At 42.4% G+C, this 12,796-nt stretch overlaps 1 protein-coding gene across 1 annotated transcript; it reads right to left on the minus strand.

The window, feature by feature from the left end:
- Positions 1–696: 696 nt before the first annotated feature.
- On the minus strand, positions 697–10,570 carry adora2b (adenosine A2b receptor). Its single transcript, XM_026181814.1, has 2 exons — positions 10,095–10,570; positions 697–1,648 (listed from the first exon to the last, which is right to left on the minus strand). Exons 1-2 carry the CDS (start codon positions 10,415–10,417, stop codon positions 940–942), a joined length of 1,032 nt encoding a protein of 343 aa, XP_026037599.1. The 5' UTR covers positions 10,418–10,570; the 3' UTR covers positions 697–939.
- Positions 10,571–12,796: the final 2,226 nt, after the last annotated feature.

Consider the following 12,796-nt stretch of genomic DNA (forward strand, 5'->3'; position numbering starts at 1 on the left):
CCACGGACATACTGTACCTTTTAGGTCCACAAGTACAGATGTAGCCACACAAGTTTGTTTGTTTTTTGAACTTTACATTCTCAAAGATATATATTTTTGTAATAAATAAGTTAATAAACAGTGGCACTGAATGTTGACAATATAAAATATAATGGCAGTAAAGAGGAGTGTTTGCAGTTGTAACATTATGTTGGATTCAAAATGATAATCCAACATAAAGATGATAAGCAGTAATTTTTCTTAGTTTGGATCCCATTCACAGTCCAACAAATCCAGTTAGCTTTATATATGGACATGTTAATAATGTCCATATATATTTATATATATATATATATATATTTATATATATATATATATATATATATTTATATATATATATATATGGACATGTTAATAATGTCCATATATATTTATATATATATATATATATTTATATATATATATATATATATATATATATATATATATATATATATATATATATATATATATATACATATATGAATAAAAATAAAAAATCCCACTGTAGCGGACAAACACAGTGCCTTTTATATGGATGCAAACACGCGTTCCAATTTCTTATTTGGTGCGCATCTTCTATTTTGACAGCGAATGCGCACCTGTGGACCACTTATGTGCACCCCTGTGTGTGTGTGTGTGTGTGTGTGTGTGTGTGTGTGTGTGTGTGTGTGTGTGTGTGTGTGTGTGTGTGTGTGTGTGTGTGTGTGTATCCTTCACAATAGAAAAGATTTGTAAGACTTGCTATGAAACATATCATTGCTTGGCCCCTGATACTTTGCACTGTTCATAATTAAATGTCCACATTCAAGGCGCGTTTGACATCTTTACATATCATACCATTGTTCTGTAAACATTAGAAAACTGGGAAAGTCAAGACTAAAACAACAATTGACACAAATAATACTCCTGTACGGTTCCCTATAGCAGAGGGTCGATGGTCATGTTGATTTGGTCTTTGTTGCGTTTGCTGCCATTGGAGCTGAGGGACTTCTCCTTTTTGCATGTAAAGGGGCTCAGGATCTTGCGGAATGTGACCCTGAAGTCCCTGATTCGGTAAGCATAGATGATGGGGTTTACTGCAGAGTTGGCGTGAGACAGAATGATGGCCACGTACATGACGACCTCCAGCTGTAGCTTCTGGTAAAACAGCGTGACACAGTTGAGGATGTGGACAGGCAGCCAGCAAATGGCAAACAGTCCCACGATGATGGAGAGGGATTTGGCAGCTCGGATTTCCTTCTGCAGCAACCCGTGATTTTGGCTGTCGCCGTTGCCCACGCATTTCAGCTCGATCTGCCTCAGTTGCTTCCTGGCCACGTTGAATATCTTCAGGTAGATGCCCAGCATGATGAGCAGTGGCAGCAGCACGCAGACAAAGAAATTAAAGTACACCATGTAATGCATGTCTACCACGCTCTCAAACAAGCACGTGAGCTTGCAGCTCCGTGGCAAGTCCCCCGTGGCACTCGGCGCTGCTGTGATGCTAGCGTTCATAGTGCTGTTGTTACCACATTTCTTAGACTTCAAGTTCCATCCAAAGAATGGGATGAGGCCAATAATAAAGGAGAGAATCCATAAAATAGCAATGATCTCTCTGGCAGTTTTACCCGTCATCAGCTCCTTGTACCTGGACAAAACACAGCAGAGATTACTGACTGAGGTTTTGCACAAATATCACACTTAAAGGGACATTATTATTCTTTTACTGCAGCTGTGTGTGATTCACAGTTAAAAACAATCTGTATTTATCTTATTACAACCCCACAGTTCATCCACAGCTGGATCCCTTCACTTGCCAGCTGAGGATTGGTAGATGCTCACCACCAGAGCTGGTTATTTAAGGCGACTGTATTCGCAATATACAGTCTTACTGACATAGAAGTCAAGTGCTTAGAGCAGGGCTGCCCAATCCCAGTCCTCGAGAGCTACTATCCTGCAGCTTTTAGATGCATCCCTACTCCAACACAGCTGAATCAAATGGTTTGATTACCTCTTCAGCATGCCATCATGTTTGGCAAAGTCCTGATAACAAGCCATTCATTTGATTCAGGTGTGTGGGAACAAGGATGCATCTAAAAGCTGCAGGACGGTAGCTCTCGAGGACCGGGATTGGGCACCCCTGGCTTAGAGCAATCTGAAGTAAGAGCTTTTCGGTCACAGGGATTACCTGCACAAACACACACCTCATATATAGTGTTCTTAACAATATTAACAACCTAGCTGTTTATTGTTGGTGTTGTTTATTTAAGAAGACTTAAAATTATGCATCCCCCAAGAAGAATTGGGACACAACAAAGGGGAAAAACTGGTAGAGAATAGTAAACTTTTGTCTTACTTGCAGTGGAAATCCGCAATGTACAACCACACCAACAAAATAAAAGGTTTAAATATGCATATAAGCAAAAATGTAAAAGAAAACCAACTTAAGCTTTACTGGTTTTCAGCGTTGGTTTTGTATAAAGCTCCAAAATGTATTTATTTATATATATACACGTGTGTGTGTGTGTGTGTGTGTGTGTGTGTGTGTGTGTGTGTGTGTGTGTGTGTGTGTGTGTGTGTGTGTGTGTGTGTGTGTGTGTGCGCGCGCGCACAGATGTTTGGTTTAGTGATGATTAGTGGTTGTTAAAACCAATTCAAAATCAATTCCCTACAAGAACTCATCAATGCAGTAGAATGGTCTCCAACTTGGTATTTATTCTGTAGTAGTAGATTATTATTACAACAGATGCATTACAATTTAATTTGAGACCACTTGCATTACTTTATATACAGCAGTGAAAGTGATTCAAAGATACATAAATGCATCTTTGTTTGTTTTTTATTGATTTTGTACATCCTGATGAGGACCTTTCTAATCCCAGTACATCCTGTCATCTTGTTTGAATTTGCAGTGATGGTGTGTGACTAGTGGAAACCACAGCTCAGATTCTACTCTAAAATGACACCACTGTAAACAAGACAAAAAAAGATAAACAGTCAGAGCCTTTCCATATCCTCTCGGTGTTGTACAGAAGCGCAGCGTAACTGCGGCGGTGTGCGTTGATCAGGAGCACATTGTCGGCTTCAGAGTGAAAGCATTGAGTCTGCTGCTATCTCTGAGTGTTTCTCACACACAGCTGTGCTTAAATTAATTCCACGAGTACAAAACCGAAACTAAACTTAAGCCTGTTCACGTGTTTGCGCTCGGATGCTGTTTCACAGGCTGCACCAGCAGACCACTAAAGTGACAGACGTTTGAAATGGTGCCGATTTTATTATTATTTAAATCAGTCTTGAGCTGACAACAAGATAATGTGTGTTTCTCATACAACCGTCTTCGTGGCTTGTGGATATGAAATGAATAACTGCATGTGTGTGAGGCCGTGCATCACAAACGCGCGGTTGAGTCACTCCCGTCGTCCCGTTTTTGTCCCCATCATGTGAGATGCGCTTGAAGCACAATTTGCTGTTTCCTCAAAGTGATTCAAGCGAGTGTGTGGTAATGACTCACACACATACTGACAACCCCCCTTCCACTCACACACACACAAAAACACAGGTGGGGGTGTCACAGAAAATCCATGTGACCTCGCCTGCTGCGCAGTACATGACCACAATATATCATAACTTAAAATGTGACTTTTTTTCTGCAACGCGCTGTATGATAATGAGAACTTAAAGGTCATTCTTAAGCCATTAGCTAATAATGAGCTAATCATTAGTCAATGACTAATAAGCCCTTTTTAAAAATAAACATTAACTTTATATTAGTAAGCCATTACTGATATATATTATTGATAAATCAAATTGTGCATGTGAGAAATGATCTGTTAACCATGCTGTTGCCGCACATGGACTGTCTGTGGACAGTGTGGGGAAAATTGGTCCGGGAAGCTGCTTAAAGTTGTCCTTTCTCACATGTGAGGCACAACAGGAAGTAGTCTGCTTCAGGAGTGCTCTCACTGATGTAATTGAGGGTTCTGTCTGAGTAGTGTGCACACAAGATGCCTGACAAATGGCAACTACACCCTAGCTGCAATTTCACTTACGCTTCATTCAGCTTATACACTCCAAATAAACTACTGAACATGGTTCAGGTGTTAATCCCCTGCAAAGTTCCCAGTTTTCTTCATTCTCCATTTTTTTTCTGTCCCATTTCCTGAACACAGTGATGTTTGCGGCCTCCTGAGCTGACCGCCACCTTTTCTGCTCTGCTTTTCACTGTCCTCGCATCCCATTAGGCTCTCACATCCTGGATGCCTGAACCAACCAGACACACTGTAAGCAGCCAAGGGTGAAAGGAAGGTCCGTGCAGATGCTAACACGCACTAACAAAGGGCCACAAATAGCCAGTGAGGGAGACAAATTGAGGAAATGGTCGTGTTGTTTCAGGGGGGACACGTTCACCTAGTGTCTGGCCCCATCACTCACATTGTTCTCACAGGTCATCTGAAGCAGATATGAGCTTTCACATTTGCCAGTTCAGGAGGTCATCATCAACAGACAGTTACAGAGTCAAAGTCTTAGTACTTAACTGCAGCTCAACAATAGTCCAGTGCTTTAAAAAGAGATCTTTTCAAGGCCAAAATGGGCAGGAGAGAAGCAAAATCCACAGCGGAGGGATATTTTAGATCGAAACGATGCATCCCTGTCTGTATGGTGAGAGGATCTTTTGTCTTCGCTTTACTGTGGGGGTGTGGTTTAGGTCTGCTAGTCCCTTCAGAGGGTTAGGGTCACTGCAAATCAATATGAAGTTATTCTGAGTAATCACCTTTACCCTGTGATGCAACATTTCTACCCTGATGGGAGTGGTCTGTTGTATCCATAGGGCATGGGGGGGGGGGTCACTTCATGGTCTGATGTGACTCATACACTGGGGTCTTCACAGTCATTACATTTTATGGGAATTAAATGCCTGTAGGACATTTAGGACTACACATGAGACAGCACTCTCCTTCACCACCACCATCCGAGCACCAAAGGAGGGCTTATCTTTTGGAGAAACTGCATTCATCCCTCCAGTAAACGTCCAGAGAACTGTTTCCAGAGAGCACTGAAGCTGATATTCTGGTACGTCGTGGCAAAAACGGTCACTAGCATGCTTTATGTGTTTTTTGTTTCTCACCACTCTTTGCATGGCCCACTGGCTATGTAAAGCAAGCCTTTACAAATTGTGGACTTAATTATGTGTCTTCCATGATCACCCTGGTCTCTTTATGGGATTCAGAGTACTGTGCAAAAATCCTGAACCACCCCTCAATTATTTAAATATTTGGTTCCAAGCAAACTTTTCTCAAGTGGTTTTGAGCAACAGAGAAGTTTTCCTTTGGACATTGGCAGCTTTTTCACTCATTTTCAGTTGAGTCCTGAGGAATGTTTATTTAGTTGTTTTTGTTTGTTAAGATGCTCAACATTGACCTTTAAGAAGAATAAAAAAGGTATTTACTCCTTACTAAAGGCACTTAGTAAGGAGGCAATTATAAATTGTGCCTTCAGGCACTTTGTCACTAACAACAATGTAGCTTGCCATCACCAGTGTGTGAATGGGTGGATGACTGGATATGTAAAGCGCTTTTGGGTCCTTAGGGACTGGTAAAGCGCTATATAAATACAGGCCATTTACAATTTAACCTGTCGCAAAAATCATTTGTTCCAATTTCTTTTTCAAGTATTTGGCTTGCATAAAATAGTATTTTTGCACCAACAAGGTGATTCCCAAAGAGTTATCAGCTAAAAAGTGAAGCTCTCTCCGTTGTGGGCAGTGGAAAAACACACAGACGAGCACCATCAGTTATGGATTGGGCTCCCCAGAGCCCGGACCTCAATGTTATTGAAGCAGTGTGAAGTCATCTTGACAGGGTGGAGCTAAGAGAGTTCAGGCTGTGTTAAAGGATAAAGCTGATCATATCAAATATTGACTTTCAGGCTTGTTGGAATTGTACAAACTCTGTTTTTGACATTTATTCTGTATTTTCGTGTAGGTTTGCACGTTTTGGTAAATCCCTGTAACCATTTCCCCTCCAAAATGTAAAGAAATAAAGGGTGATTCAAGACTTCCGAACCACTGTAAAAATAACAGCAGTGCCATCCGACCACAGGCTGTAAAGATAGACATGATGAGGAAGTATGCTCAGCTTGCAATACATGCGGCTTCCCTTAGGGAGTTTGCTAGTAAAATTAAAGTCATGTTAATGTAACAGCACACTTTCTTAATCACTAGTTCAGTCTACCTAACAGTGGGTGTTTGGAGGAAAAAGAAGTCCTGTGTTGTAATACTTCGTAGTCATCTACAACTACTGGTTGGCTAATGGTCAGCTGATATTCCCACAAGCCTCAGAACTCTCTCCTGCACATGTAGCTGGGCAGACAATGGTGTGGCCTTTTCTTCACCACTGCTAAAAAGTTTGGTGCTAGAAAGTTAATTGACAGTTGCACTATTTATTTCGTAGCATACTGTGAACAGATTTGTTTTTCTTTCTGAACCTACAGCAGCCTCACTAACGCTCGGGCTCCAGTCTGAACAATCAGTTATTCATCAATGGTGCGGCAGCGCTGTCTGCATCCTGGACTCCCTGCAGAGTGATGAGCGGGTGCCCTGAGGTCCATGAATAATACAGCATTCTGGCCAAAGAGGGAGGAGAGGAAGCTTCAGAGCGCACGATGACCTGTACTCCTACTCTCACTTCCACCGCCACTCTCCCATGTTCCTCTCCATCCGCTGCTCCCTCCGAGTGTTAATCGCAAAGTACAGCAGGCAGGACAGGGTCCATTTCCCAGAGGGTCCATCTCCTGGACATCACTTCCCACTCTCTCTTTCTCTGTGTGGAAGCAGCGACTGGCTGAACAGATTAGCTTTGGCATGACGACAGCATGGTGGCATCTATCTGTGTTGTGCTCCCCCCCGCCCACACACACACACACACTCCCCGGCCCATTTTCCATACATCTCTCCTCTCATCCCTGTCAATGTGCTTCCGCCCTGGGGCCACTGGCCTATACCAGACTACACAAACCTACACATACACACACAGTCTAAACTAACAATACCCAGCTAAATGTATGGCTGTGTCTGTAGCCCAGCTTCAAAAACAATCTAAGAGGTGGGTTGTTCACAGCAGAAAACAGGAGATTTTTAAACTTCAGTCAGATTGCCACCATACATGCAAACAGGGCTGTGCGGCATTTGCATGACGAATGGTGTGTACAGAGCATCTCCATTACATAATTAGCAGATAAGGTAAACAGATTTGAATCTGTAAAGAGTTTTCACTCCAATAAAGACATAATCGCTGAGTCGTTATCCCGCAGATGTAACCTCTCTGTAAAGCTTCATTGGGAAGATTGACTCAGCACCGTATTTCCTGCACTTTGCTGACTCACAACTAAAGCGATACTTCCCTCCATGTCTATTTTTTGAAACATGACCTTTTATGTTGGGGTGCCTTTATTTCACACCCATGAAACGGTAAAGTGCAGATACTATTTGGTGAGTCACCAAAAGAAGATTGAAACATTGCTAAAAGAGCAGGGGAACATTTTGGTAATTAACGGTATTCCCTTAGAGAATAAGCTGACAACACTCATATCTGTGAGTTAAGTGTACAGCTTGAGCCACGTGTTGTATTTCCCTGTTTCACACAGATTAAACAAATGAGATCTAGCAGGTTAATTAGTTTGCTTCAGAGGTGCCGGCGGGCAGGTTTTGTTGCTTCAGGACTGAGCCAGTTCGCTTTCACTTTCTCCCAGCTGCAGTTTCAGCACACAGACACCAGCGTGGTATCCAGCTTATCACCCAACTCTAATATGTGTATTTACCAAATGTTGTTCATGTTGCACTAATCGGTCCTTGTGCGTAAGTGCTGTTGCTCTTGTGGTGAGATAAACATCAGATTTTGATCGTTTGACATGAGCCACAGATGCCACATTAGTCTTAAATCAGACTGAGACACACTCTTCTTCAAACCATAGTCTGAGAATCTTTCTGCAATTCAACCAGTGTTGATGGTTTCTCCAGACTCTACAGTTGATCCATTTCGGGACTCACTGACTCACTTGCATTTGTTGTGCATAACTCATCCTTCATTAAATTCAGAGAGTGCTCCATCCCTCTTTGAATGCCTGCATCTTTAAGCATTTTTTCCATCTACACCCTGTTTTCCCATCATTCTCCATGAGTACAATCCATAAATATGGATCAGCTGTTTGAACTCCAGCCATCAAAAGAGCCTTTCCTGGTTCTTCAGCCCCTAATGCAGCCATGCATTTTTCATCATTTGTAACATAACTAAAGCTGGATTTACAACAACACCAACACTTTACCACACCCAGTAAACATACACATGTGCTGGAACCAAGACAAGGAACGCTCCATTAACTTTATGAAACATGATCAGTTTAAAATCAGCAGCCCGAGGCGAGAGGGGGCTTGCATTCACAGACCACAGTGGGGGCTGTCCTGCCGCCGTGGGTGGGGATCATAGTTTGAGCTCAATGATGTGCATAAAGTTTTGTTTTGTTTTTGTTTGTTTGTTTTCATTTGAAACCTACAGGACAGAGGGACAAAATAGCCAGAGGGTCTTTTTCTTATAATGACAAACAGGGAAGCCGGGGGCTTTAGGCGGGCATTGAGTGGGTGTGCAGCTCTGTTATCTCGTGGGGCTTAAAACATCTGCTGCTGGCCTTTCACTTCCAAAAAAAAACATCTGCAAAAACACTTTTATCTGAGTTAGAATTTCGTCCTCAGGGGCTGTCAGACTGACCAAACTCACACACACAAGTGTATGGACAATGTGAGCTTGGCAAACGCACATTGATCTTATTATGAAAAGTACAGTATGTACATTTCAGTTCAAGCTCAATCTATGAAAGTCATGGAGAGCACTGTTCACAGGGAACGTATGGAGCTGCTGGAAGTTCAAAGGCAGTCAAAGTCCTATTTCTCTATGAGGATGTAAAACATGATAAATGTCATTTTCCATCTGTAGGGTGAAAATAGAAGCACAGAAGGGGGGTTTCACAAGGTTAGTGGCAGACAACTTTCATCCCAGACTAGTGTCAAACTGTCCTTTCTTGCCAGCATCTGAGTATAATGGAAATGACAGCACATTTCAGTCACACAGCCTTGCAGCAAAAACAACATCCACTTCTCACAACAGTCACTACACTGCTTGTTGTCTAACTCACTAACAAGGTGAAACGCTAAGAACACCACCACCAGCACAGAGACAATCCCCATCTGATAATAAAGCTTGTTTGTTTGGGGTTTTTTTTGTTGCTTTTTTCCTATTCGAAGAAATGTCAGGCAGCAGCGCTCTTGTCCCTGCTGGCAGCTCATCTCTACGTTTTTCCTCATGTGGACTGCAGGCACTTTCAGGGGCTGCGCTGTGGAGCTTAGCGGCCTTGCCATGAAGTTCAGGAGAAGTGACACACTCTGGCAGGTATTGATCTCACAGCTTCGCCTGATGTGTCACATCATACATTTGCATGACTTATCTTTGCATTTTTCACGAGCTGCGGGGTTTCAGATGGAAACATCAGCTGGGGATCAGCTAAAGGAACAGGACCAAACACTCAGATGATGCAGATTTGAAACCAAGCGCATGCAGAAAGGTGGCATTGACTCGACAACCTTAAGATTATGTAACCCAGGGTGAAAAGGGTCAGTTCAAAGTGTTTGTTAAAGCCATCTGATTATCATTCCAGACTTAGGCTTTAACCAAGCTATTCTTACACGGGGCAATGAGCTGAGCAAAGAAACTGAATCACAAGGTCACGGAGCTGATACTGATCTTTGCTTCTCTTTTTCTACATGGCATAGTTGAGGGCACTTACTTTCAGCTCTTTTATGAAGATATGGGAGAATGAAAGCAAGTATGTGAATAAAATATCAAACTTCCAGGGCGCATTAAACACATGTACCATTCCTGTTAGGAAATACTGCCTGAAGAACTTAAAAGTAAATAAAGCCTTAATGAATCATTATTCTGGTCTGATGTTTCAGTGTCTTCACACTGATTTGTTCAGGCAGGGATCCCAGCTGTAAAACTAACTTTCTTTCTTTCTTGATTAATCTGACAGACAAAATGAACACTCACCTGAGAGGGATTTTAACGGCTAGATATCTATCAATTGCAATAGCCAGAAGACTAAAGATGGAACTCTGAGTGAGCACCAGGACAAAACAGGCAAGGAAGAGACATCCATAAAAGTCCAGGGGTATGCCGATGCTGATGGTTATGGCAAAGGGGATGGCGAGGCACCCGACGAGAATATCAGCCACAGCCAGAGATACCAGAAAATAGTTGGTGGCGTTCTTCAGAGTGGTGTTGATCGCAACAGCCCAGCACACCAGTACGTTGCCGAAAACGGAAAGAACAGCGATCACTACTTCAATCACGATGTAAAAGAACGTAATCATCTCAGCAAAGTGTGGGGGGAAAAGGACTGAAAGCTGCAGGCTGTTGGCAGAGGAGACGGTCACCCACAACACCGATTCTAGTCCCAGGGGAGAAAACAAGTCTTTCTGAAGTAATCCAAGAATATTCCACACGTGCGAACTGCAAAATCAGCCATCTGTAGAAAAGAAAGGATTACTTTTTTCTCCACACATCAGGAACTTATCCTCCTGCCTGTTGCAATCATTTAAAAAAAGTCAACACAATTAACATTTTTACCCACCTTAATGAACCTTTTCATCGTCTCTGGCTCTTATAACACCAACATCGGGCGATCTGCAGAGCGTTTAAGCGGCATCTGTAGATTCGTATCGCAGACAGAGTGTCACCCAACTTCCGACCCAATGGTAGTTTTCAAGAGGAGTGAGAAACGCAAGAAAAAAGGGGAAGGGAGGAGGTGTGTGTGTGTGTGTGTGTGTGTGGGGGGGGGGGGGCTCTGTGTCACTGAAAGCCACGCCTCAAACGCACACGCTTCAAACGCACGCATACTCGCGTGCAGTTACAGTTATGAAAGTGGAATCAAACGGGAGAATCCGTCGTGCGTAATTACGCGCCAATTAAATCGCATTCAGTGATGGGCTGCACGTGCATTACGTTTAACGGAAGAATAGCTTTTGGTTGCCTACGTGCATAGCATGCGCGCGCATCTGTTTCCAATCAGTGCGTTCGGGGACGGCACAGAAATCAAACTCAGAACTAGAGTTGCTCATTTTCTTTACGTCAACCCGTGCGATGAAGTCATAGTTTATATGCAAAGGAGAGAGATTTCTTTCTGTGCAGACAAAGTAAAGTTTTCCCTCTTTCAGAGTCGAGTCTGTTATTGATCCATGCGTAATCCTCTTAAGGTCAGGATTACCTTTTGGATGCACACAGGGACAGCTGTGGGAAAATATTACTTAGAGGAAGGATGTACAGCTGGGTTACAACGATCAGTTACTGCATTCAGACAGTTAAATTTAAATAGCCCCATACTTCATGGGAAACGACTCCCACAGAAATATTTTAACGTAGAAAAGGCGTGTTGTCGAAAGCAGGGAATGCGTCCCGATAGTTCCCACTTACCCTGATGTAAGTGGGCTCTGGCACAAAACTTTAATGTGCGCAGTGGGGAAGCAGTTAAAACCTTTATAGCAACACAGCGGTCACTGGAGCGCATTTAAAACACAGGGTGAAGGCTGGTTCACTAAAACGGAGGCTTTACTGAAAAAAAAAAAAAAAGAACTTGAACTTGACAATGATTTAAAAAAAATCTTGAAATTCCTTTATTAAGCAATATCATCAGACATGTAAGAATAGAAAACTGCTGCATACTGTATCTGTCCACGTTCTCGCTCTGTAGTATGTATGTCTGCCAAATAAATAACAATTTGACCTGTTAAAACATTAGGGCATCTGCAAACAGAGGCTTGCCTGTATACCAGAGAGAAAGTGTTGAGTCCTCAGCTCTTAGAAGCTCTCTTTTGTACTTCAGCATGCAGAATACAGATACAAACCTGTTGCGCAAACAGCTGCAGTAACCATAGTTCAGAGAATTTTAATGGAAAGCATTAAGAGACCGAAGGAGGACACAGCATGATGGTTCAAGTCAGGCAGTGCTTAATACTGTACACAAAGCAAATAGCGATCAATCTGTATTCATAAAACATTTTTTTTAAGAAAACTATTCAGGAACTCTTTAAGTGTTACTTCATTACAACTATTGTTTGTCCATTCTGTAAGGAAAAACTGAAACTTATCAGTTGAAAATGCTTTATGCGCCACAAAGCTTGGCTCAAAGAAAAGCCCAACTCTTTAAAAACACTCGGAATAAGGCGTGAGCGACGTTTCAGCCAGTTTACCAAAAGCTGGTTTTAGACGGGTTTGCTAGTAACAGTATGTTGACAGAAAGGAGACGTCACGCTGTGCACCCAGGCAGAAAGGTCACACTTAAATCATGCATAGATGGTCCTCGTACGAGCAGAGCATTGGCTGTGAAAATTTGGCACTTTTTTAACGGTCAGTTGGCACACAAACAACGCTGATAATTAGCAGGTAGTATTATTTTTTTTTTATGTGTGTGGGCGTGCAGAGTCCTGTCAGTGCCCCTCAACAATAATATTTAACTATTAATCACAGTTAGATAAAATAAAAGGATCTGGCTTGCATCAGTCACATGATCACATTTAACCAATGATCGCCCTTGACGGCAGAACGCGCTGGTTACGAGCTGGGAACGAGCTCACAAAGAGCACGCGCATTTTTTTTTTGCGGTCCGGAGCTGTAAGAGAAACACAAATTAACTCAGAGATACAGACTTACTATATTTCTTCCATACAGACTGATGCGACAAAACCAGTAAGTAG

Source organism: Astatotilapia calliptera, chromosome 10 (genome assembly GCF_900246225.1).
Source record: "Astatotilapia calliptera chromosome 10, fAstCal1.2, whole genome shotgun sequence".
Lineage (NCBI taxonomy): Eukaryota > Metazoa > Chordata > Actinopteri > Cichliformes > Cichlidae > Astatotilapia > Astatotilapia calliptera.